Source organism: Caloenas nicobarica, chromosome Z (assembly GCF_036013445.1).
Source record: "Caloenas nicobarica isolate bCalNic1 chromosome Z, bCalNic1.hap1, whole genome shotgun sequence".
NCBI lineage: Eukaryota > Metazoa > Chordata > Aves > Columbiformes > Columbidae > Caloenas > Caloenas nicobarica.
Window position 1 is genome coordinate 105,763,984 of NC_088284.1, and position 27,792 is coordinate 105,791,775.

The window sequence follows — 27,792 nt, forward strand, 5'->3', positions numbered from 1 at the left end:
AGCTGCAGCTGCCCTAAGCACTAGCAACAGAAATATATGAAAAACTTGGCTTTTTGACCGCTGTGCTGGAGGTGATGTCATGGACAGTTCACCAGACATCTTGAGGTCTCAAGGTCTGCCCAGGCAAAATTTCCAGTTGGAAAAGGGACGTAAGCAGGCGGACCAAGAGGCAAGGTCATCCTCCACTGCAGCGCAGACATAGCTTACTTTTTCCATATATTTAATGATCAGAAGAATGCAAGTAGATACCAATTTCCCAAACCTTAAATGAATTAAAGAGCAACAGGTCTACAAGACACAAAAAGATTTTATTATCATTTTTTGAAGAAGAACCTGAAATTTATCAGAAGTCTCATGGGAGCAAGAAGGGACACTAACATTTCCCCTCTACTTGGAGACAGACAGACCCAACTGAAATTACCTGGGTCACCCTAGTTCTTTTATTGGCATGCATTACTGCAGTGACAGAATACAGATGTTCTCAAAGAAGTATTACAGTTCGTAAACCCTATCGTGTCAACAATATTCACGTAATCTTTAATCTAGAATATTTCAGGAATTTCAGAATATTTCAGGAATTTCAGGAATATTTCAGAATATTCCAGGAATATTTCAACATGTCCTTAAAGAGCACTTAATCTATAGCTATTGGCCTTACTATAAAATCCCAGGGAAATTTTGGTTCAGAACTATATGCAGCCACTATACAATTCCTGCTCCACTGGAGTTAAATGTAGCAGCTACTCATTTAATAAAAAGAATAATCTTAAAAAGACAGAAAATCAAACAGAACTCAATTAGTCTAGATTAGGGATCAAAGACATGATACATGTTAGAGCAGGTTTTAGGATATAAGAGAGTAAAATAACATTAAAACTGTCTGTTGTGCAGCATCACCATTATGAAACTCTTGACTGCAGAGAACTAAAAAGAAAAGTACAAGTATACAACGAAACACAGCAGGAGCTAAAAGTACCAAACTGTGGAAAAAACAAAGAAACAGAAGCAAAAAACCCCACAACACCCACAAATGAGCCTTTTAAGATCCAAAACAATTATGATTGCAAATTATCATGCTGATCATATTTAAGGAACTTACTAAGGGCTAGAAAACAATGCAACTGAAGGCATAAAGAGACTCAGGAAAATATGTAAGTTCTCAGCTTTCCAGAGAGCAGGAATATGGAAGAAAAAAACCACACCTAACCAGACAAAGCCAAGCACCAATAAAAAAATGTACCCTGGAACACATGCAGTTGTTTGGCATCTGAAAGAGCTTGATAAAACACTCTGGAGTTGGGGTGGCAGGTCAGTTTGGGTCGTGCAGCTTTCTTAGCACTTGTTTGCCTAGACCTCAGCCTGAGTTTGTGACATGATTTCCACGCCTTGCCCACAGCTCTTCTAAAGTAACACAGCAGACCAAGATCCAAGAGAGAATTCCAAAACCAGTGAGTTGAAGTGACTGCCTGTGTCCTCAGATATCAATGGAAAATTAATACAAACATTTAAAACTACTGTGCTCCAGGCTGGCACCCACCATCTAACTTCAAAAGACCCAAACTTTCCAATTCCATGTTTAGGTTCCAGGTCCAGCAGCCTCCCTTGGAGTCATCAAGGCCCGTACCACGTACCGGGAGCCTGTTTCCAAGCCATCAAAGGATCGGACTCTGGGAAGATTCTGATCTCCCAGTACGTGACAGTTACAAATGATCTGTGCAGGCCCTTTGACAGGCTGCTCACTTGGTAACTGATGAGCTGGTGTCCCGGAGAGCAGAGCCCATGTATTTAGCAAACAACAGAACTGCTATGTTGATCGAATCTATGTGGATAGTAAAGAAAACCAAATACAGGCTTTACACTAACTGCCCATGATGGATAGATCCATCTTGCTGTGTGCTACTCTGATTCCAACGTATTCACTCAAACTACGTATGTAATTCAAAATTTTCCTTGAATTTATTCTTGTTTACAGGAACTCTGAAGCACTGTGCTTCCAAGTGCTTGCAAATGACAAAGTACCATGCTCTGCTCCAGGGAAGGATGTGAGTCCATATCCTGAATTAAGTCTGTTGCACACTCCTGCTAACTGCAATAAACAGAGTAGGCTTTGACTTGTCCATGTGACAGTGTAAATCAGAAGAGGTAGAGGGAACAAACTCCCAGCTATATGGCATGTATGAAATGAGAAGAGGAGGGGTGGAGAGGTTGGTTCTGTTTCTTCTTTGGCCAAAATCTAATTGGCTTTGAAAGAGCAAAAAGCTCAAACCTCCCACCTGGAGGGACCTCAGACACTTCAGCTTTGTGTTCCATGAACAGTGTGCAAATCCACAAGTTTTATTATCAAAATTATTCACAATACTGAGGTTTTAAAAAATTCTTTATACTAAAAGAGAGAGTTCTGTGAGATCTTTAAGTTTCCTAGGTGGCTAGTTTTGGATCTTTGAAGCCCACCTGTGGTAGATGAGACAGAGATAGATTCCCTTTTTTTTCTTTTTATAAACTCTTTCCTTTCTACAAATCACACACAGCTTTATGCGCACCTTTGCAGCAGAATTTCTGAAGCCTCAGGAAGCCTGAGCAAGCTGTAGTTTCGCCACAGCTTCTTGGGATGTGTTGGTTGGTTGGTTGGTTTGTGTGTTTTTTTGTATTCTCTATTTAGGTAAATTTTTTGGAAGCAAAAAAAGCTAATTAAATTGTCTCAGTATTGACATTTTCTTTGTTGCATTTTTTTCTATTACCTTTTCACTAGGCCAGCCTCATGGACTGGAGCAGACATGTAAAAACATGATCCCATTGAGTCCCATGAGGCACTGCAGTCCAAACCTATGAGCATATTAAACTGAAAATGTTCTGTATTCAATATTATTTTAAAAGACACAGGATTTCCTACGTTAGCCTTTTAAACTAACATAGATAGAGTAACCTTATCTTATTGAAAATATGAAGCTGCTCCTACCTGCTTCCAAGACTAGTTTCAGAATTCAGACTCGCCAACCTGCCCATCAGTCTCTGTGACCTGGCAAAGGTTGTTCTCTTGGTGGATGAGTTTTCTGACCTTCTAAAGATGGGGGAATCAAGTTCAATAAGCAGCTTCAACAGCAAGCCTTTCATCTCTGACCTCCAGGCTGGATTACTGCAACTCATTAGACTGTTACAGTGAAACATGCTAATAGATTGCACATTAAGAGGCATTGATGTATCAGCACCTGGGGTGAAAGTCTCTATAGGAAGAGTTCAAGATGCTGTTGAGTCACTTGCAGCCACTGCCACACTCCATGGGTTAAGCCACTTCATCTTGCTGAAGCTCTTAGGTGTCAAAGCTTTTCTTGTTATTTTAAAACAGAGGCAGAAAAGAGTAGCTATCTGGATTTATCCTTACATTTTCCAAGTTTAAAGAAGAAAAATAGGGATTAGGAAAAAAAGGTGAGGAGGAAGAAGGAGGTCACAAAGCAGCTCTGCCTCATGTCAGAGAGGAGCTGTGTGTGGCTCCTGCAGGAGAGGCCTCAGCATGGGCTTTGCTCCCCTGTTCCAGGAGCCAGAACTGTGTACACGGTCTGTAAAACTGACACCATGTTTAAATAACTGTAAGGAACATTTTACTGATATAGGGAAACTTGGAAACTATTATAGCAAAGGGTTTCTATGCAGAGAAAGTAATACATGGCAAAAATGCATTTTTATTAGTAACTAAAATTAAGGAAAAGTAGTAGAAATGTTGGGCGGGGGCAGGTGTCTCTAAAATAGCCATGCTTTTATTATGGTATCTTCATGTGACCCCTCTGACCATCAGCAGCCATGTCCCTTCACATGTATGCCTGACAGCTACGCTGGCAGATGCTGGCAATGAGTTATAGCATATCAATGGCAATAAACTGAGAAGTTTAAAGTCTCCCAAATCTGCTATTGCTCGGGAAACTGCTCAGTGTATCAGATATGAGTGCACAAGTACCTTCTGAACATTTCTCTTTAATAACGCTGTGCTCATTTTATCAGCTGCCCTTGGCATCCCCATCAAATTCAAGGTCCTCCTTCCTAAAGTCCTAGATGTATCAGCTCATGATAGCCATCAAGAAACATCCTCCAAGATGTGATGCCTCTTGACATATATGTCCCACAGGCACTATGAAACACTAAAGCGATAAAACTTAAAGTCCCAAGTTAAGAGATGGAGATTTCTCCAGGGATAGCCTGATAGACTGGGACCTGCTCACAGAGAAAAATCACGAAGTCCATAGATCTCAATGGCTTTCACAACCACACAGGAAAGTCATTTCAGTGGATCCTCTCTCATGCAATACCGACAACAAAGATAAGGAAAGGTCAGCATGTCAAATTTAAGTTAGTATTAATAATAGTTTGCCAGAATGACAAAAGAGAGCCATGACGAATTGAAGCTGGAGCCCATTTAAATACCACACCCTGAGGCAGCCATGAGAAGTTCTCCAACACCCTACAGGGTACATACCATGTGTAATATGTGTGTCATATTAGCTATGCCCACAAACACCTCCAGCCATTAAAGCTGCAGCCAGGGCAGAGGTAATTGAGGTAACAGAGGTGCGGGGGTAGATGACGATGCCAGATCAGCAGCATTCATGGCAGCAGTCGCTACTAGAGACAGGGTCCCACTCTTGGCACAGCCCCAGGACAACCCCCAGCTTCAGCTACAATATAAGAATTTGTGCTTTTAATGCCAGAGGTCACAACCTGCCATATTGTCTGTGTCCATCATAGTTAATCACAATAAAGAAGGATTTAGAGAAAGCACTAAAGCTTTCCACTGACTTATCCGAACCCTGGCTTAAGGGTTAACCTGTGATCAAATTGGGTGACCACACATGACACCCTGAATGAGTGTGCAGTATGCAAGGAATACCTGATATCTGTGATTCTGACACAGCAGCAGCTACTTCATCTTGGTTAAAAAATAATACACATCATCTGGGGACAAGCAAGCTTCCTCGTCACCAAATCATCATAATTAATTTAACCACTATCATTACAGCTGAACTTTCCAGCCCAGTCAAATGAAGTAAGTCAATTCTTTCTGTGTACTTTTTTTGGATGTTTTCCTTCCTCTGTGGCTAATTATTGAACATTTTTTCTAAGCCCTAATTCATGCCTCCTTCCTGCTTACTGAAGATAAAATGTCATCTGTGCAGGAGCTCATAATCAGCTGATGCTGACAAGCAGAGGATAAAGCACAAAAGGAAGAATATTGTTTTAAGGAGGGAGAAATCCAGATCTAACTACTGGGACTTTTGCCAGGGATTTCAGTGTGAACAGAATAGAGGCTTCATTGTCGACAGTGAAAATTGGACCCTGCTGCTTCTCAAGGGTTTTGTTTCCTTCTAGCTTGTTGGCTGAAAAAATGGTGAAATGCAGACCACTAGAGCCTCATCTGTATTACCAAAGGGAGAGGGATACAGCTGAGGATATAGCAAAGAAGTGGGGAAAACTCCACCAAACACAGTGCTAGCTGAGGTTCTGATTGCTTCAAGAATCATTTGCCATTCTGTTAAAGTGCTCAAAGAAGACATGGTAACTTTCTCCAGGCTCAGAATTTGAAGACACTCTTCATATACCTGGCAGTCTGAAATTCAGTTGACTCGTGTTCGGTTCCTCCAAACCTCAGTTATTTCCCTTCGCCCTTGTAGTTCATAAATTACCTCACATGGAATGGGGAAAGAGAGAGAACACCAAGCACTGAGACCACAGAACAAAACCAGAATCCTCTCATTTCACCATCTCCTGAACAATTAAGGCTGGCTGATGTGAAGGAACCGCTCTCTCTTCCTCTGTCCATTATCCCTCATACTCTAAAAACACAATTATAGAGAAGAAAATACTAGCAGCCTATCCTAATATTTTCATTTTCTCCTCACCTCAGATATATATCTATCCTACATATTCACAGCTGGTGCTGCGGTCACCCTCAGCTCCCGGCTCATTTCCCTCGTGCAGCAGCCGCTCACTGCTCGCTGACAGGTTGGAGAGGAAGGAAAAAACCAAGTCCCAGGACATCAGAAACACAGGTGGAAGCACATCTCTCATCTCCTTAGAGCACAGATCCTGCTTTGGTCATTGCATGCCATCAGCACCAAAATAAAATGTTCTGTCTTCATTCGTTAGCCTACCACAGGAGGAAAGCAGACCAGATTTGCAGGGGGGCTCAAAACTGGCTACTACAAGTGTAAATCCAATGGTGCATACTTTTGCACGTACGACTTTTCACTCAGTCACTCCTTTCTGATAATTTCTACTACAGGAAAGTAAGGCTTGCCAGACAGCAGCTTTCTGTAAAGTTACCTGCTACCCAGATAAAGAACAACCAAAAATCTCCAACAGAATCACCTGAGATTCACTGGCTCAGAGGGATGATGTTTCAAGTTAACTCTAGGGAAGAGTTATCGCAGTTAACACTGAATGAAAGGGAAAATCACCTTGATAATTTACTAAAGCCAGACTAAAAACGAAGGTGCTGCAACGCATTAGATTCCAGACCAGCTCAGGCAGCCCAACTGCCATCTCGTGGCCAAAAATCACACTGCAGCAACTTTGCTACATTATTCCTTCCTCATTTACTCCTTCATTATTTATCCCATACACGTATGGAATAAATCTGACGACAACACATCCCAGGTAGGAATAAGGAGCTCAGATTCACTAGAGTCCAAATATACAATATAGATCAATGTCGCCAGAAGGGAAAAAGAGATAAATTTAATTACATCAAATGTTAAATTGCAGAGAATGGGAGGAGGGGAAGCATCTCGGTTGGGGCAGTAGTGATCTAAATTTGGGTACTATTCTGTACACATTGATCTGACAGAAGAAAACCAACTTCAATACCTACATGAAAAACATCCACTAAAAGCTGGGGGAAAATATTTCATTTGACAATTGGGTCAAATATTCAATCCTCTATGCAATTATCGAAATCAGGCAGCGAGGGAGTTAAGAAATACCACTTTTCCAGCAGATTCTTGCATCTTTTGTGGCCTCTCAGGTTGACCTCAACAGCCATTTGAAAAGGTCAAAGAAGAACGTGCAATTAAACTTGCACAAGAGCTTTAGAGCTTCCTACAAGGTTTATCAAGTTTTCAGACCATTTAGCACTTTCAGTAGCTTCTGCTGCTCACGCATGGATCACCTTACAGCCTTTTTCACATTGACTTGATGTTGAAATGTTGGTTTGCTCACCCCACTTCTGTGGCACTTGATGTATTTTCTACATTGGATTGTGTAGCAAAGGCGTGATAAGAACCTGAGAGAAGCTGGAGGGCCTTGACCACGTCACTCACAAACAGGAAAAAAAGAACTTGTATCACTTTGATGGAGCTCACTTTGAAAAACAGCCTTTTCACTTTGGGAAACAGTCTCTACTTGCCATTACAAACAAAAGACAGAACAACCATAAGGCTGACCACAGTATGTCCAAATACAGTTATAATAAACACATCTTTGCCATGAAAATCCACATGCCAGTGAAAGCTGAAGCAAAAAGTAGGCAGGTCAGATCATACAGCACATGCCAAAAGGAGAAGTTTTACTTCCACTTGTTAAGTGAACAGTTTCTAAGATGAACTTCTGCGTGCCTGTGCCTCCCCTGACTTCCACAGGAAGGCTGCAGCAAAATGACCAGATCCCAAAGAATTATTACCTTTCGCTTTGCCTGTTCCCTGCAGTTCCAACTAGAACCACTGTCCTGGACAGTGTGCTCTCAACCAGGTGGTTTCAGCTACCAGCTTTGCAAGCTGAATGCTACAAAATAAATGTGTTTAGCACATATTTTGGAGTCTACCATCAAAAAGTGCTTTCAGCCAGCAGTGTCTTTATCAGATTAAGATATAGGAGACAACCATATCACAAAGTTCTTCTTCGAACTTGTATTTTCACATGTTTTGCTGGTCAACAAAATGAGACTGTGTTAAGGATATTATACTGGTGACTAAGTTACATATCAGGTTTCTATCAACTGTTGTCCCACCAAATGTTGGTTACGATTTGCTAATTAATCCAGTACTGACAGAATCCCATTTTAAATTGAAATATTTTAGTAAGCTGTAACAAAAGGTTTAGGAACATCATTTTTAGTAGGTGATAGATATCAACAAATAGAAGACTGCCTGAAAAATGTTTATGCTTAAAATATAGTGACTACTGCACATATCCTTTTCAACTTCTGTGCTCTAGTCAACGTATTATAATTGAGCTCTACTGAATTACTTTTCTAGCGGATAAATACTGTACACGCTGTAGTGTGAAGAGACACCATGTAATGTATACTAATTAAGCCATTATATCTGTAGAGAAGATCATATCTGAAATATCAAATTAGCAAGAATTAAACATCTCAAAGGATTAATGAAATGTTATGGAGCCATTCACTTCCAGGTCAACAGGTTCAATTTCAGCTTAGTTTAATAGTTATAATGAATTTATGTGCTGGAGATAACAATTCTCTGCATCCATTCATAAACCAGGGTAAGAGCCCCTGGTTTGTACCAAGAAGAGCAGCCTTTAAGCAGCACAGCCACAAGAAGGCAGCAGGAATGAGCTAGGCCTGGTTTTGGCACGTAGCCTCAGGCTCCAGGAGATCAAACAGCACATTTACTGGATGCCTGCAATACGTGCAGGCAGCAACAAGAGACACCAGCGACACTCAGTTCTCTTTACACATCTGCCAACAATCGCCAGCCCCAGCAATAAAGTTATCACTGGCAGAACATCCAAGTCCATCTTTTATTTCACTTATTTAAGAGCACATTCTGCTTATCCTAATTCCTCTCCCCGCAACTCTTGCTACTTCTAGCAGAGACGCATCCAGCATAAGAAAAAGATGGAGTGGGGGCATGAGAAAGGAAGAATTGTAGCCAATTTTTATGCAGCATTATTTTACAGTTAATGTGACAGTAAATACACAACAAACCCTGATTCTGTGGTAGAATCACAAATTTGAGATTAAACTTTTTCTGAGATTAAATAACCACCATGTCAACACATTTAGGCATCAGCTCCTTAGTGATGATGGGCAGTAAACAAACAATAACCAGTTTGCACATACGAGAAAGTAGTTAAGAAATAACTACATTGAGAACAAATAGATATCTTAGTCAAGTATGCATAAAGAGGTACATCCAACCTCTGCAAATACACATCAAAATGTGACAAACTATAAATGTAACAATCACCCCAAACCTATCACTTCCATGTGCTCCGCGGTCTCTGGTTTCAGACATGCAGACATTACACAATGTGCCGTGGGAAGCTAAGGAATGATTCCCAATGCCAAAGTTCTAACCCCAGAGTTTTTCCATCGATCTTCTCTGAAGCTTTGCTAAAATCACTGCCTTACCAGGCTTCACTATCTCAAATAAAACTGTTACAAAGTTCACCTATGGAGGTACTACAGAAAAAATTCATGATTTATGAGGTGCTTCAAGGAATCTGGAAATGCAAATTACTAATATCAGTCCTTACTGGGGGTGACTAAACCCCGCTCTGCAATATGGATTGGAAATGTAAAGAAGCCGCAGTGTATTGCGGACAGGGAAGCCTTGTCCTGCTGCCTCTACTACTAACCACACTTTGTGATCATCCCCCTTCAAAAGCCCTCAAGATCTGGGAAAACAACATGGATTTTCTGCAGAGAGAATTTTGGTGGCAGTAAAATAGCTTAAAACAGACTACTATATAGAAAATAATTTTCAACCAGGAGTATTGTGATACAAACAGCACACTGAAAAAAAAAAAACCTGTGGCAGCCTACACAAGATACAAGAAAAGCATCAAGCTTGCAGGATTGTTCTCTTTCAATGACTACAAATGGAGTTCAAGAACAAAGAGCATTCTAACTGCTGTTTGCTTTGCCTTCCTGGCACTTCCGTGTTAAAAAACCAAAACAAAATAAAGAGTAAGCATGACAAGCCCGAAGTTATAATGAGCCATTTTTATTCCAGGACTGCCTTGAATGAATGTCCCCTGCTTCACAAATCTCTCAACACTCCCACAGCAATGAATGCATTAAGAGACTTAGTGAAATTTGTATGATGTATTTAGTCCTTCGTTGGGAAGCTGTCAAGTACAGCATACAGTATTGGTGGTTAAAATGCAGACCCATTTTTACCCATCTATCTTACCTTTTTCCACTTCAGCCACTATTCTCCCCCTTGCACAACACGCGCCTTTCAAGAACTGAATCCCTTCAACAACACTTCTCAACATAATTTTCCTGTGACATACTAAGTTACACAACTGCCATCTACCGTGAAAGTTTCTGCAATTAAAAGCTTGCAATCATAGTATTTTCCTAAGGGATGTATTTTTAAAATTATAATAATTATTATAGTTTTTATAAATTAATTATACATAATAATACATCCTTATATGTACACACAACTTTAAATTGTTATTTAAAAGTGCTATTTTTACTACGACTTGCCAAACCTTTGGAAAGCAACATTTTTGTAATTCTTCAAGAAAGAAAAAAGAAAATACTTAAAAAATACAGCCAGATGTAATGTATAGTATTCAGTAACAATGTAAGAAAAAAGTGCCCTCCAAGAGGCAGATGAGCACAAAGCATTTACTGTGTTGGACAGTCAAGAGAAGCAGAAAGAAGGAAACCCTCCCAAAGCACTTGAGAAAAATATTAGGGATAATTCAAGATGTAAAAACCGAAATTTTCAACATCCCATTTTGGACTTTAAAACGAAAGTTTTTTAGTGTAGAGGCCTAACTCTTGTGTTTATGCATGTTCTTTATATACATACACACCTATACACGTGTGTATATGCAGATGTAAGGTTTGTAAGGAGAGATGTTTTGTTAGATCAGTATAGTTGGAAAAAGTACTTACGCCCTTTGTCGCTCCAATAGAAGTTAACACCTCTCCCTTGGAACCTCCTCTCTCACATCACCATGATCATGGTTACAAGACCATATACATACAAATTGGAAAACATCTCCCTCGGTGAACTTAAAAATTGTATTTCCAGCATTACACTGCAGTATTTAAGCCACTTAAATCTGGCAGTAGAAATCTGAAACTTGCGTAGTTTCATACTTCATCTTGAATGCTATAAAACCCCTTCTATGTTCTCCTTAGTCCTAACAGACACAAGCATCATGCTGCATGTCAAGTGGGAGCCCTGGGTAACAAAACAAGCTTTGACACTGGAGCAACAGAGAGGCGGCAGCGTTGAGGTCTGGGTGTTGCAGTATAAACTACGATGTCCACAGGGAAATCTAAATGGTGTATTTTTCTGTTTACCTTCAGGTGACAATGTCCAAATGCTTCGACACATCACTGAACGTCTGTTAGAAAAACTCCTGTCACTAAGAATAAGAATGGATGGATAATGGTCAGGCTGGATCTTCTGCCTCTTGCCAGGAGTAGTGAGCAGAGATTTAAAACCAGCTTGCAATATGCAGCCAATCTAGACCTATATGATCAGACCTACAATCATCAACATTACAGATACATCAACTTACCTCTGAATAAAGACAAGTTAGATAGCTGCTGGTGTTTCTCAAAGGACCCCGGTTTGTCAAATGAAGTCTGTCAAGGAATTACTTGTTTCACAATCTCTTTTTCCAACTATATTCGCTAACAGCACTGAATAGGTTATTTTTTCCTTTTGAAAAGCTTGAATTCTGCTTTAATTGAAGAAATATTATGAAGTTTGCCCTTCTCTATATATAAAAATAAGGTTTCGAAATACAGTGCACTATAAAATATTTTGAATGTCCTCTTCATGTAAAATCCTACCATATATGAAACAGATTTTTGTTCTAATACCAGTAGCAAAAAAACCTAATGTACTTCTTAACAGATAAAGGAATGGCATTTCCCTTTTTTATTTTAATTCACTGCTGCCTCTTTCTGTGTCTTTCTGGAGATCGACATTTCAATATTTTCATCAACTGCAAAGCAGGGATAACTCAAACAGATGCAAATAAAGATTAACATGCTGGCTGTACTGGCTGGTCCAGCACGAAAGGCAGAGCTTTACCTCTACTGTGAATATTGGTCTCCACAGTATAAAATCTGTCGCTTCGGGGAGGTTGGGGCGATGCTGAGCATTAGATGCCAGTTTCCTGAAGAGAAGTCATCTTTTAGGATAAGGTACAGCTGCGAAAGCTGTGTAGTCAAGAAACCTTCTTGTATTTGTCTACTACATGATATATTTCCACATCAGCAATCACTTCTATCCAAATGGATATACCCAAATCAAACGTCACTGCAGTAGAACTGCTCTCTGATGAGGCACCCTGATCTATTTCAAAAAGCCAACAGCCATCCTTGTGAAGCATTCTAGTGCTACCAAGGGTGGGTCTTGTACAGTGCTCCCTTCAGAAGAACGACTCGCTTGAAAATTATTTAGCTCCTTTTTTAAAAATTCAACTTTGTGCAACCCACTCAGGTTGCTTTGAAGAAAAATGTTGAATGAATCCTTATTCTAAAATGGCGTAAAAAGAAGAAAAATCCCAGCAGTAAATCCACCTAATTAAGTTGGGTGTATCTAGCCCATCAGCTATTACCGCATCTACGCTTAATATTTTTAACCATACTATATGCGGAACAGGCAGTAAGCTCTCCTCATTATTTCTTAAATGAAGCCGAACAGATCTAACCCAAATTACAGCAAGATAAACCAGACAAGTTAAGTGATGAAAACTGTACTTTTTTCCTGTGCTTTAGGGACACTTCTGGCTCATCCGTCCTCTGATCAAGGTGAGCCTGATAAAGCTGAAAATTACAGTGTGACTGGATTGTATGAGATTATCTTTCCCCTGAGAAGTGATTTATTCTAGTAACTCTTGATGAATAAGAAACTTTCTGCTTAACACGCTGCTCTTCTTTTGTGGGCACAGTTCCTTATTGCTTTGAATGAGAGATCATATAAAAGAAACAGGGAATATGAGTGGCCACGTCTTCTTTATGGTTCAAAGACAAATTTGTGTTATTAGATAGACCTTCAGGGACCACAAGTTTCACAGAAAGTGAAAATTATTATCATTAGTTTGTAGGTTTAACTGCAAAAGTTACTGGCATATCTTCCCCTTTTTGAGTGTGAGGAAAATCCAGCTTTGGTTTTGAGAGATCTCGCTTTGTAGAATTTTGAGTTCCTCGATCTTTAGACGATTCCAGGAGATGTTGCATGTTAAGTCTGAAAATGAGGCGAGGATCTGGTCCAGAAAGAGATGGGCAATTGCAGCTCTCTCTTATTTTAAGAGCCTGTGAATACATAGGAAAACAAATGAGGGCCATTTGAATAAGAAAAACAAATAAAAGGTTTCAGTCAGTGATTTCACTTTCCAGCAAGGTCTGCATTTGCACATGAAGCTTAGTGAGTATAGTACTGAGTCTGAGTTGTTACTGAACAACTTTTCAATAGAAAACAAGAATTCCTGAGAAAAATGCAGCAATATGGTAAAATAACGGGGGAAAATGAAGGATGAAGAAGGAAAACCATTTTCTCACAGTCTCTCAAAGAATGGATACTCTAAAAGGTACAGCATAAATGAATAGGAAGTTCTTCAACTATTTTATGTGATTCTTGTTCACATCAGTACCTTTTACCTTTTTATTTGCATTCACATGTAAATGAAAATGACTGCATCAAGATAAAAAGGGCTGTGAATAATTTAATTCATCTGATATATTCTATTACTGAAGTAACTATATATAGATGTCTGACTCAAAAAAGCGGGGGAAAAATCTCCAATAACATAACGGACATTTCACTGTTTGGCACAGAGATCCAGATGGTTGATCAGTATAGTTAAGGTCCAGTTACACAAGTGATCTCATCTCCAAGAAGCATTTGAATACACAGCTTCCCAGTGCTCTGAGAAACCAATGTCTCCAGAAGGTAAAAAATTATCTGGATAAAAAGATTAGTATTAGGAGACCAAACTTGAAATTACTCCTGGTCACTGAGTAAGTGCCACTGAGGCACAAAGGAGCCAAAGAATTTCCCAGAGAATTAAAATCCAACAGGGCAGGCACGCTCCCCCCGATCATTCTGCCTTGTGGGCGATCTGAAAGGAACAACACTGGATGAATTTCATCTCTCAAAGGCACTGTGGAGAAACTGATACAAACCAGAATGAATTCAACTGTTTTAAAGGATGCTTAAATTGGTGTTCATTGTAACAAAGCTGAACATACTTTAATTAGTTCATGAAAACAGGCAGATCGTTTTAGAGCTAACAATGGATACCACACAACTAAGTCCAACACAGTACTTTGCAAGCGGTTGTACACAGATCTAGTATCCATAGATTCTCCTAAAAGATCCATTTAAATTAATCAATAGAAGTTCCTATTATCATATAGCAAAATATTATATGTAGAATTTTAGAGGGTTCTACACCTCCGCTGAGAACTATTTTTTCAAGATTGCAAAATGAAACACCCAGAAAATACCAACTCAAAAACTAGCCTGATATTCAGCATTAATCAATGCTCACTGTGGCACTGTCGCTTTTACACAATATTATCTGTATCTTGACCTCAATTAGCATGAAACTACGGGCAGATTAACATCCAGCTTTATTTTTAATACTTTCATAGGAAAATAAGTTCAAATGTTTATTTTGTCCCAGACCTCATCATAACCCTGGATTCTTGAAAAGTAACAGCCAGATGTGTCCTGCGCTGTAGCCTGGTCCAGTTGGGATTGTTGGCGGAACGTGTGGGTTGATTCATTTGTTCAAGATGGACTTAAACAGGAAGAAGAAAGCAACACAGTTTTCATAGCAGTCCTACCACTGCACTTAAAAACCAGTCCAGATATTGTAATCTGCTTTATATATACTAGATTTGGCTGAAATATCAAATCAAATATTCCAGTATGCCTATGCATAAGAATTTGCCCATCATTTTGAAACAATTCGGTATTCTTTCATAGGAGACACTGGGAACATCTTACTACAGCAGATTTTAAGGGAAAAGCAGAGCTTCTTAACACATTTCTTTGTACAAGGACATACCAAAACATATTTCTCCCTAACTTTACTACAGTGAACTGATAGTTTGCTGTAAATGCCTATAAATAAATAGAATTTAACAACTGGTTTTGGAAAAAGGTGCATTCCAGGAATGCAGCAAGAGTTTCTCCAGCTCTTTCTTGCTGAAATGTAACATTCAAATTACTGGATACACAAGTCTGGATTAGACATGCAAATATTCATCTTGTCTAACTTTTAAAAAATATGAATAAAGCTTTCGGTATTTGTGGGGGTTTTTGTTTGTTTGTCTGTGGTTTCATTTATTTTGTGGTTGGTTGTTTGTTTTGTTTTGTCTGTTTGGGTTTTTGTTAGGGTTTTGGTTTTTGTTTTGTTTGGTTTTTTTTTTTACAGCATGATTGTCCATGTAGTCACCAAATGTAACTGTTCTGCTGAACACTCTTCTGCATCAGTGACCAATTAATTTCTAAACTGACATTTATGACAAACCAAGAGTTTTCTCTTCTTCTCTTCCAGAACATAAGCTGCTGCAAGACTGCATTAATGTCAAGCAGCATTATTCAAGGCAAATGGAAATATAAAGATTTAGGCTGTATCCTGGAAAAGGCAACGCAATCCTCTTTTAAACTAATTCAGCAATTTTACATCTCTGGTTTTCATGGCTATAAAATGCCTGGCCTATTTCCATGGTTTCACTTATCTAAAATACTGGAATATTTTAGAATTTACAGAAAAGGTACAAAACAATAGTTCAGAGTTAACATTTTTACCCTGTGGATGACTTTGTGTTCTTGTTAGAGGGCAAGCTGTCCAAGGGGGTAGAAGGCTTCTGTACACCACCATCAACTCATACACCATTAAAATGAATACGGCAACGAGAATGGAAATTAAGCTGACATGTCATCTCACTGTTAAAGACAGCTACGGCCACACGCTCCAGTGAGAGTGGCCTTTGTACTTATGTTTGTGACATGCAACATTCAGCCCTAGTCACAAAGTGCTCTTTCCCTGGTGCTATTTTGCTTTGTGCTGGTAGCTCTGTAACATCACTGAAGTGCCAGTAACAGGCTGGAGAGCTTACAATCCAATTTTTCCTGCAAGATGAACCAGCCCAACATGGTCAGCCATACTGTACCTCCAAAATCAGAACCAACTTCAAATCTGGTAATTTAATATTGCTCAAGTAAATCGGTTTTTGACAATTTGGGTAATAGGACAAGTAAAAGCATTCTTAATAAAGCACATGCATATTGATATTATAGTAAAAACATGTTTCATTGACTGCTTATACTGAAGAGTATTCTCAATAAAGATGGATAGAACTGAGACAAGGTTAACTAGCTAGAGTGAGTACGTAGATTCACCTGGGAGTACTTTAATGCTGTTCTTTTCAGGTTAACCTTAAGAGAGAAGTACTGCTGTTCAGAACAAAGACCACCTGCATACTTAGTGGTTCAGAAGATCTCAAATAAGATACCAAAATACTGCTTGTAAGTATAATAACAAAGGCAAAGCTGTTTTTCTTACCAATACAATTGCAGGAGGTGACCGCAATGTGCTGGAAGAGGGGAAGGAGTAAGAACTAGGGACGACGGCCTCATCCTACTGCTTTCGTATAAAGCCAACCAGCAGAGATGAACACAGGAACAAGCAATTTTTAGGTCACAGTCTTAATCCTACAGGCTAACTGCTGCATCTTGACCCCCTGCAGTTCTTTGGAGTGCATCCCACCTCCCAGGCTGTCAGCTCTCTCAGCAAAAAAGTCACATTCTCTTGTCCACAAACCAGGCCAAGGGTTATAGTCGCTTGTGTCCGACCTGCAATTACCTGGCAGCGCTGACTTAGGCTCTGACCTTGCAATTCTGACAAAAACTAATAAATAGTGCAAGCATGGAGGGAAAAGACCAAAACAAACAGAAATGCTGAGTTGCAAAATGAGCTACAATTAGCAGGCATAGGGAAGACAACAGGTTCTACAAATGAAGTAGTAGTAAAAAGATGATTAATAGAATGGGTAGCTTTGTTACTTGATGGAGAAGAAAAGCAATTTATATATAATGTTAATACTTCAAATCTTTCACTTCTTCTGTTGGCGCGGAAAAGAAAAATTGTGACATAATATTTAACAACTTTACAGCGAGGATAGAAACACAACTCAGTATTTTTTATTCGTATTTTCCTTTAAGTTTTCACATTGATAGAGCTTAATTAATACATTCTAGTACTAGAACTATCTGAAATAATCTTCAAATCATAAGCAAAGGACAAATATACCAACCAATTTTTGAAAAGTAAGCAAAAGAAATGTATCTTCATCCAAAAGGCAGCAGACTGAGAAATAAGCAATAACTACCCAAGCAATAATAAAAATAATAAACAGTAAATGTGGATTTTACAAGAACAGGTCTTGTCAAAGTAAATTTTTTTTGAGAAGTTAATTGATCTAGCAAATGAAAGCAAGCAGTAGAGGTGACATATCCCAACTTAGTATTACTCTCTAAATGTTCTCAACATGGCATTTCCACAAGAAAGGGTGGGAAATGGGAATTCCAGTGAATCAAAAATGGAATCTGAGCCAACAACATGATGCCAAAAAAGCAAATGTCACGTCAAGATGAATTTGTGTGTCACAGACAGGGCTCAGTAGATAACCTTCTGCTTTATTCAGTATAGCTGAGGCTTCAGCTGACGTACAGTGCTCTATTTGAACAGCATATCAGGAAAAGGTAGAAAAACTGTAGCAAGTCAGAGAACATTAAAATAAAAGGTTCGGAGGTGAACAAGAAGATCATATAACTTCTCTCTGGCACTACACTTTCAAATTTTTTCTCTCCAGGACAATGGTAAGTATCCTTCCTGCTACTACAAAGTTATTTTAAGATTTATATTTCTGAAAAGAACATGCGTAGGTCTTCGTTGAGCATCTCACCACCTTCCATGTAGGAATTCTATGAAATTTCAGTTTCTTATTTAACAGTATATTCTGTTTTCCTAGTTTACAATCCAAATCTCTCCCAGTCCGAGGGGAAAATCCTTTAAAAACCACGGTAAATCTTTTTAATTTTCTTTATTTCCTTTGCAGGACAGCACCACTTTGTAACTGCTTATAGCTCTCTTATTAACTAATTCCTCAGCTTGGCTGTAGCTTCAAACTTGTTCAGAAAACCAGATGACTGATCTTTAAAAGACAGAGAGCAAATCAAATGAGTTTTAATTATGTGAAAAGATAATCCCTGTGACATTTCTGCTTTGATTTACATTTCCTGAGACTGTTAAGTCACCTTATTGAGACACGCCATTTCATTACCTGAAGAAAAATTCTCACTTTATATGATCGCATCTTATTGTGGACTTGCTTAGAAGTCTGCAGAGAAACACCCGTGTGGCCTGAGAACTCAAAAATCTTATCTCTGTTTCCCCCAGCTATAGTAGTTTGTCTTATAATAGATAATGTATTGTCCTGAAAACCACTTCAGCTTCAAAGCCATCAGTATATGAAACACAACAATATTTGTATCATCTTTAATATAAACCAATCTATTGAGCCAAGTACAAAGGCAAAACCCAGCAGAGGGGGTTTTTTTAGGATTTAAACCCTTGTTTCTTGCTCACGATGGATCTGATACTGAGTCTAAGAAATCCGGTTTCTTCAGAGAGATAGTAGAGAGATAAAAAGGCCCTTTTTGAAACCTGACTTCACTCCCTGGGCTCTGAATATCTAACAGTCATTAATATATGGTAAATATACTGTTCTAAAAGGCTTTAAGTATGTGAACAATAAAGCAAAAAGGCACTGATATTGAACAACAACCAAACGCTGGGATTCCAGGGCTTCAGACAAGAAGCTTCCAACACCTCCTCTACATACCTTCTTTCATTTTTATTCCACTTTTGTAGTATCAACCTCACTTATCAAGTGAACACTTTTTTAAAAACAGGAAGCCTTCGGCCCCAGCTTTCTCATCTTAGTCCAAAGAATGTTTAAGGTAAAAGACAAATGAAAACACCTCCCGCTCAACTATCTTTCGGAAGAAAACTTCCTAACCTCCACTGCTCTTGGAGGTGAGAATGGCTATAAAAAGATGAAGGTTGCTCCACCTGCTAAACTACAAGAGATAAGACAAACAACATGACTGCCAGTTCTACACAATTGCTCAGTTATTTAACTGATTTGCTCAGTCCTGGGGTAGAACATAAGCAGTAATTTATTTCATTACCACTTTATAAGCAAGTCAGTAACTGTATGAAAATAAAGGATCCTGAACTCTTTGTGCTCAATCTAACTAAAATTAAGGCTCCACAACAAGTATAGCTTTCCATTCAGCTGCTCCAAAGTGTTACAAAATCCATCAATAGTCTCACAACCTGCTTTTGCAAAGTACAGAATTTGTGTATATGAATTTAAAACATTCAGTCTAGCCAGTCTCCACTCTCCTACCTCTAATGTTGATTTTGATTTATGCCACTGTTTAGAATATTCACCACATTCATTCTCATCAAAGGATTCATGAAAATCTTTTTTCCTCCTTTGAAATCAGCAAACACCTCAACATTTTAGTGCTCCCTCTGCCAATAAATCCTCAGCTGTCTTTACAGTTTGGAATTGAGAAAGACTTAAAGTGACTGAAAGTTTGGGTTTTTTTTAAAAAAAAAAAGAAAAGAAGATGAAATTACCAGTTGGTTATAAGAAAGGGAATTTCCAAACACAGTTTAGACTTGCTGAAAACCAGTGCTTTAGCACTATCTTTCGAAGAGAAAAAAATAGGCAAAAACCAATCCAGGTTATTTTGCTGTAGTTAAAAACACCCACTATTTAAAGAAACAGTAAAAAACCTCAGATTACTAAACTTGGAACAGTTCTCTGCTCTACCAGGGAGCAGCATAGCAAATTAAGAGAATCCCCAAGCAGGTACCCACTTGGCATTCCTCTGAGAGGAATTCTGAAAGAACAGAGAAACGACTGAAGATTCATGGGCAATTGTGTGAATTAACTCAGCTTGCTTGGAGTGAGGTAAAATCTGCTCCCTAATGTGACAGAACAGAGATGTGAAGAAAAAAGCAGACTGCAAAATCTAGAGAGACCTATCATAAGTAGGGCTATTAAGAAATCTTCTACGGGGGATATGACCTTCTTTCGAGGCGCAGATAATGGAGGTGTATTCAATCACACGTCAGTGAGACAGACAGGACAGGCTGGGGCGTTCTCAATTTGACAGCTTAGGGCGAGCTATCAAAGCAAGAGAAGTCAAGACAGTTTAGGAATCCTACTTAAAAACTGGCTTCCAAAGTGGCAAAAAAAGCGAAAAGAATGGATGAGACCTGTGACACTGTCACATGTACACTCGGGAGGCCGTTCAAAAGCAAAAATACTACACTTCAACCAGAAACAAACAAACAACATAATTACATTTTACCTGTGCTATCTTAATTTTTCCTCATTTAATAAAACCTTTATGGTTGAGAACTTTGTAATGGAAAATTTATGGAAGGATAAAGAGAAAGATAAGCACGATGCTAAAAGAGCAGATTGTAAATCAATACCAAAGTAGCTCGTGAATCAACACCAAACTAATTCTGGCAACCTTCCTAAAAGAAAAAGACACACTTCCCTGGACTCTGCTCACCTCTGGGATAAGCCGGTCTAAGTGCTCAGCTCTATTTTCATGAGAAGGGTGTGTGGAGAGCCACTCCGGTAACTTGGGCTGCCCTTGAATGGTTTCTGCTAATTCCATTTGTTGCCAAAATACGCTGCTTGCTCTTACATCCGCACAAGCCTGAAAAGAGAAAGGAAATGTATACAGCACTAGACTTTTAAAGTAATACAATACACATTCTAATGGATAAGAAATTACAAAAGACATCTTTAATTTTTAAATATAAAGGCCTGTTTAGATGGTCACCCCTCATACCTGACAGGAAAAAATATGCTCTAAAATACCTAATACGGTAAAAAAAACTCATCCTGATAAACACTGGATTTATTCCTTCTAACACCTATGTAATTCCACTGATCTTAAAACCCTTATATCTGAATTAGACAATTCAGGAGAAAAACAGATTCACAATTTCTGGCATGTAAATTGTTCTTTAAAAAACTCAGCTGCTTATTCTAAGTTATATTTGCTAGACACAGGTACCGCAGAAGAACAAATTAATCATCTCCACAGATTTAGGCATATTTACAGGAAGAAGTTTAGCACAAAAAATATAAAGGGATAATGATTCATACTCAAATATCTCTAAAAATGAACTGCAAGTGATTACACTGTCTTTTTCAAGGGTGATCTTTGTAATCCACAGCAGGTTAAAATAGTAATTCTGCAGAACTAGGACTCTCGTACCCCTCTCCACAGAAGTATATATGTAACCATGGAAAGTCATGGAATACTAACTTTAAGAATGGCATTTGTAAATCAACAACAGCCTCCTCTATATTTGCATTTAAGTGGAGGGGGAAAAAAGAACAAGATTTCTTACATTAATTTTCATTTATTTAAGAGAGTCGAGTTCTCAGAAGGCAAGAAAATTACTTTTTTTTGTCCCTCAGAAAGACAGAAGTGGTGCTTATCTGCAGATTATCTGCAGAAGCAAAGAAATGCCGAGATACCACTTTGCTCTTTCTTTCTGGTATGGCCTTACATCTTAGGTCTTACAAAGCAGTGAGTAAACACACAACAATTACACTTTTTCATGGGTTGTATTATTCCCTTATTTAAACGACAAATGCAGTTTCAATCCCAGAATCAAAGTTAATTTTAAAAACTCTTCCTTGAAGAAATATTAAATAATTATTAAGGAAATTTTCCTTTTGAAATATTAACACTAGAGGGTGCTGCTCTCATAGTTACCAAACAGTTATCTAGCTCTATTGCCCTTAGCTAGAAATGAAAGAGTTGTTTTGGTTTCTTTAATTTAGAATTTAAATCCACAGGGACCAAAAAGAAAAAAGTGACTAAAAAAACCCAAACAACGAAAATATGCTGTGCAGTTTCTGATCAAATTTTGTCTTACTTTAGCAAAGCTTCATTGTCTTTATGGCTGTATATAGATTAAATCTTTAAATATCAGAAAAGTATGGACGTACTTTGTAATTATCAGCAAACACAGAAAATATAATCACAGTATCAAGAAGTTCTTAAATTTTACTCTATTGTTACAAAAATAGATGTTACAGATTAGAATACTTTAAGTGCACTACAACATAGTAAAGCATTCCTCCGAACTTCTCACAATAGATGGAAACTGCGTGAAAGACAAAAATCTAAAAGGCAATTTATATCTTTACATGCTTACTCTTTGGCATTGTCCTCTTTATAAATATGTAGCTTTTTCTTCTAATAGTAATAAGCTACATGGAAAGTATACTGTGCAGTTAATGACACACAACTTTACACTTCAATTTTATTACAAACAATTTAGCCAGAATGATTTCGTCTTTCCCTACAAACTCTTTTATTTCCCACTACTTCATTAATCTACATACCTTTAAAAATTTGGAACCCTCCCACACACAGTCTATCTCTGTATGAGGTGTGAAACTCCCTCTGATTATAATAGAAACTGAAAAATGTCAGGTAAATTGCTAACTAAACAAGCCACTTGTAGTTACCTTTGCTGCAAACTGAAGTCCCACTTTATCAGCTTCAGCCTCCAATGTTCTGCTGTATGGTCTGTCAAACATAAACTGCAAAGAAGCACATCCAAACTCTATTTCTTGGTTTTGAACATGTACAAAGCTAGAGCATTGTAGCTATTTTTCTAACCTTCTTACAAGAAATAGTGTTTATTTACCATGTTCACATCACATGTGATCAGTATTAATCTTGTTAATGTAATATTTAATTCCATTGTAAGTAATTAATTGATCCTGTATTCAGTGGAAATTAATTCAAATTATACATATTTTCATGGCCCCTCTCACCAACCAGTCTCACAGCAACCGAAGGGTCAACACTGACTTTAAACTAGATTTTTTTCACTTCACTCTTTTATTTCCATTAAGATTTTTTTTGTAGCAACTGTAAGTAAAAAATTCCAGTGTCTCTCTTAAACTTTTATGACAACTGCCTATAAAGCTGGTATGATCTATTTGGTATGGTAAACAGTCCAGAGCATGGAATGTAGCCATAAATATTTTCATGCAGAAATCACTCCTGTCATTATTATATCCCAACAAAAGGTGCAAATTGCCCTTCAGAAATCAAAACAGAAGACATCAATCTGGGCAACTCCTCTCCCTTTTTTCTAGGGCATGACACTGTATTAATACACACTAAGAGACGGTGGTGGTTTTCTCGAACGGTTATTTAGTCATAAATATCACCTGCCGGCATATGTAATTCATGTAGATTTGGGAAGCCCTGCCCTAGTAAATCAGGGTATAGTAAATGCAAATCAGGACTTGTTAAAACAACCGTCTCCTACAGAGATAAGGAACATGGCACAACATTCTGGTCTGGGTATCTATTAGGAAATATCAATTGAAGAATGGGGATTTGAAAGGTTAGCTAGGCTACTGAAGAAAAAAAGAAACCTCTAGAGCTTTTTCCAGCCAAATATACTAGTTTATAAGTAAGCATAGAAAAGGTCACTTTCTAAATTCCTTGCAAACCTTAAACATCTAAAGTATAAATATATTTTTATAATTCTCTGAAGATAAAGTCATTATTTGGAGTGGAATATATTTTTCTATTGCCTTCACAAGTGCTCTGGGTCCATTGGAGTGCATATTTTCACTAAACAATAAAAATATCCCTGGCTAGTCTGTCATATATTCCTGACGCACCATTACCCAGTTAGCCAGATGAACTATTGGTTTAATTATTAAACATTTATTGAACAGGGAAATGAAACTGGGAAAAGCCAACAAGACTACCCAAAGCACTAACTGGAACAGAGGCAGCAGAGGGAGCATCCATCTCAAAAAAGATTTGGAGAAGTTTAAGAATGAGGAAATTAATGGTCTGAATGCACGTGTCTTAGCAGACCATCTAGAGGGACCTGGGATGGTAATAAAAACATCACTATTTAAACTCTTACCCCTTAGTTTTATTTGCATTTACGGTTAAGCACAAGGGTATGACTACTTGCCTCTATGTCTATCCTAATACTGCCAAAAAAATATGGCTGCATTTTTAAAATAAACACAGCACTAATGTAATCTCTAGTTCAGGACCTACCCATGCTGCAGATTGGCATCTGAGGAAACTACCACCCTATAATTGCGGTTACTTTCTTATATTCTGATCACTACCCAAATTTCATTAGCATATAAGAGACCTAAACACGTCCTCGGCAATTTTTGAGCATTCTATGTGTTTCTTCTTCAGATCTAAAACTAAAACTATAGGATAATCTGAATCTCTTGAGAAAACTTGAGCTCTCTGTCACAGTGTGCTTCTAGCCAATGATGTCTCAGCAGTGGTCACATAAAAGGGTCCCGAGTCATCCAACATATAAAACTATTCACCTGCTGCTGAAAAATGAGTTAAAAAATATTTGTGAATGTGCTGGAATGAAAAATTAGATCTTCAAACTCTGATCTAAAATCCTTGTCAGAAATTGGACACAGTAAAGAAGATGGATTTGATTTTTCAAATCAAGTATCAGACCTGTCTGTGTATGTTAAAGAAAAGGTAGTTCCAGGTAACTCGACTATGCAAAACCACCAGTTTCCACATGAAATACAAACCTGATGGTGTAAGGCGGACAAGAAAGAGAACATGAAGTACTGTAACTGTACGTACTAGTGTGCAGGACACACGTAAAACTGAGTCATGCTTTGTGTTATTGCAAGAATAATTTTTAGACTTTACTTCCCATATAAAATAACTGCTACTATAAAACCGAAGCCACTATGTTTCAGTTCAGAAAAACATGACTAAAGAACAACCATGAACAAATCCCATAAGAGAACTTAACAATTTCTTAAGGCAAACAAACCCATTGGCTTTGGAGAAAAAAGCAGAACTGAAGCTAACATGCTAAAATGCCAACCAAGAGTCACTGGAAACTACTTACAGTCACTAATAACAAATAAAAAATCGTCGGTAGGTAAAAAAGTTAAGCCTCTGAGGACAGAAAAGAAAAACAAATACAGAAATAGGAGCAAGTACTGCAGTGTGGCTTAAATAAACCTTTCATAGAGTAGGATGCTAAAACTTTAAAAAGTAAAACAGAGTTATGGAAGAAACATCCTGAGAAAACATGCAGAAAGGTTAATTTTCAGGTAAGCACTACAGGCAAACGTTGAATGGAGGAAACAAACAGACACTGCACGGCCGGGTGACTAGCAGAAACAAAGATTTCTACCCAGCATCTTTCGTATATGGGATGAAAGCTTTGCCAGTATTAGTCATTTATTCTGTATTACATATGGATATGTATAATGTTACTGAAAACAAGTTGGATCAGTTTTAAACCAGCACATTACTGTACAGTATCTCACATGCAACAGATCTGTTCTATAGCAACAGCGGACTATGAGCTTAAACCCAGATTCCATTTCCAATCTAAAGCACAACTCCAGTCCCTGATGCCAAAACACCAGTTGCAGTTAGCCTGCAGGAAGAGAAAAGATCCTGACAGGGAGTTAAATCTTGCTGTCTAGATTATGAGCAGTCTCAGGATTGATTCACACTTTGCTTTTTCCAAATTCAGCTCTTCAAAATGCTGGCTAGCATTCATCAATGCACTGGTTTCTTAGCTACTTGTACAAATATCCAAGCTCTTTAGAGATAATGTATGTTCAGAATCCACACATCTACACATTAGCATAAGAACTACCAAACCAGATTGGTTATGTTTAATTTTATGTTTTTAAGGAACCGCGGGAAATCTCAGGAAAAGTATCAAGAGAAGTTAAGAAACCAGAGAGCTCTTTCACTTAAATGCAGAATCAAGTTTTATAATGCAAACAGAATTTCTTTTAAAAAGACCCACTTTTTAAGAAGAAATGGATCAATAACTGTCCAGAGGCAGAAAGTAAATTAGACTGCTGAAGAAAAATGGCACCACAAAGCCACTGAATTTCCTTTATTGGAATATATGCTGTCTGAAAAGATTATTTCAGTAAGTTTTATTATAGCCTGGTTTATACTTTAAAAGAGTGTTTAGATTCTCAATTTTGGAAACCCCTCTTACCACTAACAATGTATTTAAAGAATTCCATATATTTTATTTGGTTTAGAAACAATTTAACAATTACTCAAAATGAAAACATGGCATTTCAGTATATACAACTTTAAAGGGTGAGCTAAATTTCAAAAAGACAATCATCTAACTTAATTGGTGAGCAGGTACTCGGAGCCTGTTCAGCTAAATCCAATTATTTAGGAAGATCTAAAGTTCTTCAAGATGACAAATGACAATTTGCATCAGCTAAAACAGATGCAGATTTATAAAAACACTTTTCATTCAAAACCATACTCAAATATTAATTTTTGCATATAATATTTCTCCTCTTGCCTTTTTCCCCAAACATACTATTTAGTGGTTGTCTCCTCAAGATTAAAAATGTTTTGCCATGGAACTCCGGAAGGATAATACAAAATGTCAGTCTTACCTCCTGCAACTTGCCCTGAATCCACTGGCCAACAACTGCCAAACTATCACGAGGACAGATGGCCCAGATCATGGTGAGAAAGATGAGTGATAAAAAATCCAAGAAGTGAACCAGGCTGGCTTTCTCTGCCTGCAAACAGAAATGGTCCCATTTTCATTCCTCGCTGTCTGGCATTTTTTTTTTAGAACATAATAGAATTTGGAAACACTGTAAAAACAGCTACATTTTTTTTCTGAGCAGCCACAGAAACAGGGCAAACACAAGCTCCCCTTCTTGCACCAAAAAAAATTCAGTTGGATACAAGGTACTTGTGGTCTAGAATCCACACCAACTGCGTAAATACAGCTGGAATAAATACATTTTGTGTCTCTCCCAATTTGAGTTTCACAGCTTGAGATAACATGATGGGAGTGCACAGTCAGCGTTCTTCAGTACAAAGGCCAAGAAACACCTCAGTTGGAAGGAAAAATCTAGAAAAAGATCTAGAAGTCTGTTCTTTACATTAACTTGAGAAGAGATAGACATCATTTAGACAGGAATACTAATGCAGTAAGTGGACACTAGGCATAATATATTTATTTTTTATTTTCTGTTGCACTCCTTTAATTTCGGAAACTGCGAGATCCTGAAGAAAGAAACTGAAATTCTGTTTTTTACAACTCTGTTTGACATATGCAACAAATTGACCTGAGCACTTACAAGCTGGATCATACAATACTTTTATCTATGCCAGTTGGGTGACAAAGGCTCCATACAAACAAGATAAGTTCTCTTTATTATTAGAAATATTTTTTTAGATGTTTAACAAGTTAGTTGGCTCAACTGAGCCCAAGCAATTATGATGTCAACTGCTTGTCATCCAAAATCATACGAGACGCAGAAATTCTCCTGTATTTCCACTGCCTTTAAAATGTATTTACTCATTTCCAGATTAGTTCTGCAATTTTAGCATGATCTTTAAGTTTATAAGCTTCTCGGTATGTCTTCTCAAACTGATGGATAACTAATAAATACAATTTTTTAAAATGACAAGCACAGAAAGAAACCAATTTGGAAACAAAGAAGCACCTTCTAGCAAATCACACCAATCTAGAAGAGTATGAGCCATATTTCTATGTCATCCTCTTTTTTCGTAGTTTTACCTCCAAAGCATTACAAAATTATTACATCCATTCTGTTCAAAGGGCAAAGAAATACCCATTTCAGCACATCTATATCAGGATAGGGAAAAATTAAAGTCACCTATAAAT

At 38.0% G+C, this 27,792-nt stretch overlaps 1 protein-coding gene across 3 annotated transcripts in view; it reads right to left on the reverse strand.

Moving 5' to 3' along the window:
- The window catches only part of OMA1 (OMA1 zinc metallopeptidase), a 108,317-nt gene that overhangs the window by 75,594 nt on the left and 4,931 nt on the right, over positions 1-27,792 (reverse strand). Inside the window, exons 6-9 of one of the 3 annotated variants that reach the window (XM_065657885.1) lie at positions 26,543-26,671; positions 22,589-22,663; positions 20,604-20,753; positions 12,925-13,243 (exon numbers count right to left, since the gene is read on the reverse strand). In XM_065657885.1, coding sequence (XP_065513957.1) covers positions 13,025-13,243; positions 20,604-20,753; positions 22,589-22,663; positions 26,543-26,671 — 573 coding nt within the window. In that variant the 3' untranslated portion in view covers positions 12,925-13,024. Of the gene's footprint in view, positions 1-12,924; positions 13,244-17,372; positions 18,158-20,603; positions 20,754-22,588; positions 22,664-26,542; positions 26,672-27,792 lie in introns of those variants that run through there. The other 2 variants (XM_065657887.1, XM_065657886.1) reach the window with 2 other exon arrangements.